We start from the raw sequence: 6,257 nt of genomic DNA, 5'->3' as shown, positions 1-6,257 counted from the left end.
GCAACCACTTTTCTCAGTTTTGTGGCGCAGCGTCGACCTTACGGTTCTTGTGCGTCAGCTCTAGCCCAGCCATCGGACAGCAATATTATTCCTCGCACAGCGGTCCTATTCATTCGGCAGCGGCCCTTATTTTGGGACATTGACCACAGCCAATGGGCGGCGGCCCTATTCCCCGAATGGGGACCGTAGTACTTAGTAGAAGTACCGCCAGCGGCCTAGTCCTCAGCCAACGGCCCCAGTCATTAGGCAGTGACCAAGGCCCACGAAGTACTCCGCAAAAAGCGGCCCCCATCCTCGGACACAGCGGCCCTAGTCCTTGGGCAGTGCACTGTCGCTCTTGCCTCGGGCGTACACGCGCAGTCCGCCGCGGCCGCCCAGCACCCGGTCCAGCAGCGATTGCTTGCTCTTGCGCCGGTGGTTGTTGACCTCGCGACACAGGTCGTTGAAGGCCTCGGCCACCTCCGTGACCTGCTCCGAGGCGGACACCTCCCGGAAGCTGAGGCACTCCATGTCGCGAGCCAGGATCTCCCCTGCGCACAGCAGACGGGGGTCACAGGCGGTGCCGGGCGGGGCACGTCACGGCCGTGGAAGTCCCTGGATAGCTGCAAACTATTCTGTTTGCTGCGCTTTTCTGTTACGCAACTCCAATGCGCACATGCGTATTGTTAAACGTTGGGAGTATAGCTCCTGCTGCCTTGCCCCCTATCTGAACCCAATTGTCGCTACGCAACCAAAGTCCGTTCGAAGAGGTCGTACTCCTTCCCTGTACAAGTTACGGGTGGGTCAGTGGTAGCATCAATGGCAGAGCACAGAGCTGGATACCCCATGACGTGTGCCGAGCTCTTTCCACGTCGCAGGTACACTTAGGTTTTCACCAGCACAGCCGGACTTCGACGCGACATAGACAGCGTATGGTCATGTTGGGATCATTGTGACTTAGCACCTGGGCAATTGTTCGTTATCGAAAGGGAGCTAAGGGGATAGATATCAGTCGCCTGTTACCTTCCACGGGAACGAGTGGAGGAACGATACCTACGTTCGCGACCGTGCCAGATGTGTGGTTTCGAGGCATAAAGGTGCTTGTATGTTTGCATGTTTGGAAATCATATAATTTTAACACGCACCTGGGTGGCCGGCTGGACACCCTTCGCTCGAGTGGGGATAATTTGACCGCTCCCCTAAGATCTCAGGAACTAAGAAAGATGGAGACACTTTTAAAAAGCAAAACGTTGACCTGGGTCATTTCAGGTCAGTGACCTGTTCTGACCTAAACGAAGTCCATGAAAGATCTATAAAGTGGTTCTTGTTATCAATAAATTCGAAATGAGCACCAGAAACCACCCTATGCAGCAAGCTCCAGAGTAATAAAACAGCTTGGTTTTGACCTTGGTCTGACCTTTATACCCAACCCTAGGTCAGTGTAATTTGTTTACTCAATTGTTGTGTTGCCTAAGAAAGCATCTCAGAGATATATGGCTTCGTCTAACACTCCGTTGTTGGATCAGATTGAAGGATTTTCTAGAAATTGTCGTCGTTGAAACCATGGCCTGACTTGGACCTGCCATAAGTCAGCAACCTTACAAAGTGCATCAAAATTTGTAATGCCAGACGATTTGTCATTTAATTGCCTACAGCTATGTAAGATTTGGCGTGGCTACACCGCGCCGTTCGGAAACCATTCTAGAAAAACCTTTGGGGGCGGGGGTAATTTGACCCTCACCCCATCTGAGCGCGTGTTAATAGAGTTTGGTTCGCTATAACTAGCTATGAGACATACATGAGCTAATGTAACTTAACATAGCAGCTCCCGTTAAATGCCTGCTTGCGGTTCCATCACAAGTTCCACCAACAAACGAAACACACCTAATATTTACACAAATGTTAGCCTACCGACGTTTGGAACATGCTCATACATATCTGAACATAAAGCTAGTAACTCCCATGGGAGACTGAGACTTGTATGGGAGGGACGCAATAGCTGAATGCGTCGCCGTTTCTGTGAAGGGCAGCAAATCTCGGTTTCACCAGGATCAAAGGCGATGATATACTGAGCAAACAGCGTTAATTTTAAGGTGCCTCCAAGATGGCACAGGAGAGTCGCTGCAAGCATAATTAATGAAGATGAACCTTACGTATGCAGCAGCCACAGATTCTAAAATGTCGAGAAGTTTGGTTCAGGATAAAAGAAACTACAAACCGGAAACAGTCGTGATATGGCTTTTCTTTTGGTGTGTAGTTGGTACGGATTTCTCAGCCAGGTCTTTGGGTAATCAAAGATTTTCGTGGAGTGCCCGAATGATCCTGCTCACTGATTCTTCGACGTAACAAGTCCGAACTGACCACCCACATCTAGTCACGCAACAGCTGTTTGTAGTCATGCGGCAGTGTGCAGGTCCGAGTCTTGCACCCATGATTCACTAAAACGGCGTAAGATGTGATTCAAACGCATGACCAAGACAAACAAGCGCCAGCTGGGGCATATATGCCTAACTAAAATGCTCCCAAATTTCCCTACACAAATCCGTCGTTCACCACGTGCACGCCAACGAATAACAACCATGCCAACACATGGAAGCGTCGAACTTTGTCCGGCAAACTCACTACAAACACAACATACCACAAAGACAACTTATTACAAACACAATATACTTCAAACACAACACACTACAGACACAACACGCTACGCCTTACCCATTGCCGTGGGTATCGCTAAACCCTATCCTGCTGGCTGGGCGCGCGCCTGCGCCCCCCTCCCCTCCCCTCCCCCGCTGCCCGCTTAAGCGCGCGCCTGCCCCGTCCTGCTCGCTTGAGCGCATCGCTATGTTACACACCTTCCTCGTTGCCGACCTGCCGCAGGTGGATCATGTCGCCCTTGTTGCCGACCAGCACCATGGGGGTAGCGGCGGCGGCCGGACCGCCCTCCCGCCGCCACTGCGCCATGTGTGAACGCAGCCGCTTGATGTAGCTGAAGCTATCGCGGTCCGTAATGGAGTACACCAGCAGGAAGCCATCCGCCCAGTCCAGCGTCTTGGTCGACGGCATCTCGCCGGCAGTCTGCGGGGAGGGCGACGATGGCTAACGGGCCGTCATGGTGGGTTTAAAGGCAGCGGTGGTGCTGCAGCATTTCGGTGATGATTGGACTCGTCGCATGAGGCGCACTCGAACATAAAGAGTTATGGCTGGGTGCGGTAAAAAACAAGCTTAAGTAAATAAAGCCTGAGTTCGAGTTTTAATCTTAGATAAAAAATAGTAATGGAGGATTTTCGGAAGTTATTTGTCTGTTAACATGCCACATTTTTCCCATTTAGAATTGTTTTTCATACGGACAACCCGGAAAGCTTGACACTTAGCGACGGCTATCATGGTAAGCATGCCTGCATGCCCGCCGTCAAATGACTTACAGCTTGAGGAAGTAAGCACATGCGAGACAAAACCTCTGGGAGACAGCCTTCAGTGATATGAGATGATACAGTGCACCCCACCCTGTTCACTCATCGTGCGAATCACGCCTCAGCTGGCAGCCCCCGACCGTGCGTGTGCGCACAGTAACACATGGTGAGCGGTCGGTGACGCGCGGCCTTTTCCGTGCCTCCGAGGCCAGGAGCTCCTCACGCTGAGTCTGTCTACGTGCTTACGTAATGCGTGCTGCCACGTGTTCGGTCACCGACAGATCAAAGACCTGGATACGCGGTCGCCTGGCATCGCGAGCGCGACGAATGTGTCTTGTTCATGAGAAACTAAGAACGCATCGCTAAATATTAAGCTGTTCGAAACGTTTATCGTGAGGTGTAAGACCAAGACGTGAACCCGACTAAAGACAGACAATGGACGTTAAACATGGTACGCCAAGAACGTTACGCGAGGGATTTAGGTCGCACGACCGCCATGGTAATTTCCTATATCAAAATGATATCGGAAAACATTCGTACACATGGTGATGTCTTTATCATCCACGAGTGATTCTTACAACCCCTTAGGGTTGAGAGGACAACTAACCGAGTGCTCTGGAAGTTGTCTAAAATCTTTCACAGATTTCAACATATTGCACTAAATGAAAGCCAGACCTTAATGTTTCAATTTTAATTATCAGGAACAAATACCGAGCAGGACAACTCCCTCCCAGGCCGGCTGTTGGTGTTGGTGCTGGAGAGGTGTTTTGTGGCGATTAACTTGGTAACCCGGTTGGCAGTAAATGGGAGACCCGGATAGCTATTCTCTTTGCGTGCTTGATTGGGCTTAGAAAATACAAACCGTTTTTTCCTTCGCATGAACGACGGCCCTGTACAAAGGCACCGTTTGGCTATGCCAAGAAATAGACTTACTCGCCCTTTATGGACAAAGGGCTCTGTCCGTTACTCACCCTTTATGAACACAGGACTCTGTTCGTTATGAGCAGAAGTTGTATTTCCTCAGGCACATATCAATGCGTGGCGCTGAAGGCCTCTTCACTCATAGTTGTCTATAAGTGATTACACGGTTAGAAAATGATTTGGGACTTATTTTGGGTAAAAAGTTTAACGAGAACTCCATGATATGTGAAACGTTCGGGTGAACTAGAGCATCCTACATTTTTCCAGCGGTACAGACAGAAACAAATGATCCCTCTCTGTCCACGGCCAAGACAAAAATGCCATCGGGAAATAGCCGACTATTTGTCCAGGGCGATGCACAGGCAAATGATGGGAAAGAATGACAAACGACAATGCCTCTTCCGGCGGGGAAGCGCATGCCACTTGTTATCTTATTTCAGAGCAACTATGAACGTCCATTAAGATATGACTGAACTCAATGGCGAGCGCGAACACAGCGCAGACAGAAGACCTCATTTACACGCAAATGCGCTAAACGCGACGAAATGACGGTTATTGCCGGGTTGCTGCAGCTAGCTTAGAACACACTTTCTAATGAAAAGGCCCCAGACGTGTGTAATTGGAAGATGTCTGTTCTCAGAATAACATTGTTAAGAAATGCGTCCCAGGGCGGGCTTTTGTCAACCTTAACTAGCTATAAATGTCGTGGCTTCCGCGCCAGGCTCTCCAAAGCTGGTCACGCTTTCGACGGCCTTATATTCGGCATTCACTAAGCTCATCACCGTGCAGTCTTCAACAAGGGATTTACAAGTTTGCTGAAATTTGTTTATGGCATTTGAATGTGAGCTGATTGACCCGGGATTTTCGGTATCTGCCAGCACCAGTATAGTTATCTCTCTCCTCTTTCGATCAACACGGACAACATGAAACTTAGAAACGACAAAGCATTCCAGCGCTCAAACCGCGTCCACATATCGGCAACCCTCAGGGCACCACGGCACCAGATCGGAGTCACCAGACGACGGAAACAACAGACGGTCGTGGCAGGAAAAAAGGTGGGTCGGTCTATGATCCGTGTGTGGTTACGAGCGCTCGAGACTGAATCAAAATATCCGCTGGTCATAGGGTAGTTTAAAGAACCATTAAGTGCTTAAGTTTAAGACCAGATACAGCGCTATGGAGTTTCTGGTCACTGACATTTCACACAGAGTCTATCAACACGCTAATGATCGGGGCAAAGTGCCCTGGCTCTTCACTCCAGTTGTAATAATCGCCCAATGAAGCACTTACTCCAGATTCGGGATTTGAACCGGGGTTCCTCGACACCAGATCGTGCTCATAGCCACAGATGTCCTAGAGCCGCCGTCCTACGGCCCAGCGACGTGTCCGTACCTTGGGGCAGGTGTCGAGCAGCTCGAAGAGCACCGGCTCGCCGTCCACCATCAGCTCGTACTTGTAGGGGCGGCTGGTCGCCGTGGTGGTCGTACTCGCCGATGTACCGTTTCGTCAGAAAGCGCACCGTCAGGGCTGCAGCAAAAACGCATCGCTTTGGTCATAAGATTTGGCAAACTGCGTGATTAAGTTAAGCGGACCTGCCACGGCCATTGGTGCTCGGGTGAGGTTTCTCACACCGCCATGAGCTGCGGCCTGCGGGAGAAGATGGCGCCGGTGAAGCACCACGGTCAGAAGACAGCGCTTACGAGAATAAAATCAATGTGACAAATCACTGAAAAGCCTACCAAGCACGATGGAAAATTGCGATGCGACATGCCCTAAGGCTTCCATTATCCCACGCAGGGGGCCACCAGGCTTTTGTTAAACTTCTTCCGTCCTCTCTTCGCAGGGGGCCACCAGGCCTTTGTTAAACAGCTTCCGTTATTCCACGCAGGAGACGACCGGACCTTTGTTAAACATCTCCCGTGACTTCACGCAGGGGGCCACCAGGCC

At 50.6% G+C, this 6,257-nt stretch overlaps 1 protein-coding gene across 1 annotated transcript; it reads right to left on the bottom strand.

Annotated features, from left to right (window-relative positions):
* Positions 1 to 223: 223 nt before the first annotated feature.
* LOC119107672 (ras-like protein family member 11A) lies at positions 224 to 5,792 on the bottom strand. Its single transcript, XM_037231194.1, has 3 exons — positions 5,703 to 5,792; positions 2,832 to 3,054; positions 224 to 530 (listed from the first exon to the last, which is right to left on the bottom strand). The coding sequence occupies exons 1-3, from the start codon at positions 5,751 to 5,753 to the stop codon at positions 310 to 312; spliced, it is 495 nt and encodes a 164-aa protein (XP_037087089.1). The 5' UTR covers positions 5,754 to 5,792; the 3' UTR covers positions 224 to 309.
* Between the last annotated feature and the right edge of the window lie 465 nt (positions 5,793 to 6,257).

The sequence above is a fragment of the Pollicipes pollicipes genome, unplaced genomic scaffold, assembly GCF_011947565.3.
Source record: "Pollicipes pollicipes isolate AB1234 unplaced genomic scaffold, Ppol_2.1 Scaffold_6686;HRSCAF=7923_pilon_pilon_pilon, whole genome shotgun sequence".
Classification (NCBI taxonomy): Eukaryota; Metazoa; Arthropoda; class Thecostraca; order Pollicipedomorpha; family Pollicipedidae; genus Pollicipes; species Pollicipes pollicipes.
This window is presented reverse-complemented; position numbering and strand designations above follow the sequence as displayed.

What these genes read in the sequence shown, in the direction of transcription:
- LOC119107672 (XM_037231194.1), bottom strand. Translation starts at nt 5,753, where the DNA reads ATGGTGGACGGCGAGCCGGTGCTCTTCGAGCTGCTCGACACCTGCCCC. An exon ending in TGCTCGACACCTGCCCCAAG is followed by an intron (nt 3,055 to 5,702) that starts GTACGGACACGT and finishes CCCTCCCCGCAG; the next exon opens with ACTGCCGGCGAGATGCCGTC. An exon ending in GCAGGTCGGCAACGAGGAAG is followed by an intron (nt 531 to 2,831) that starts GTGTGTAACATA and finishes TGCTGTGCGCAG; the next exon opens with GGGAGATCCTGGCTCGCGAC.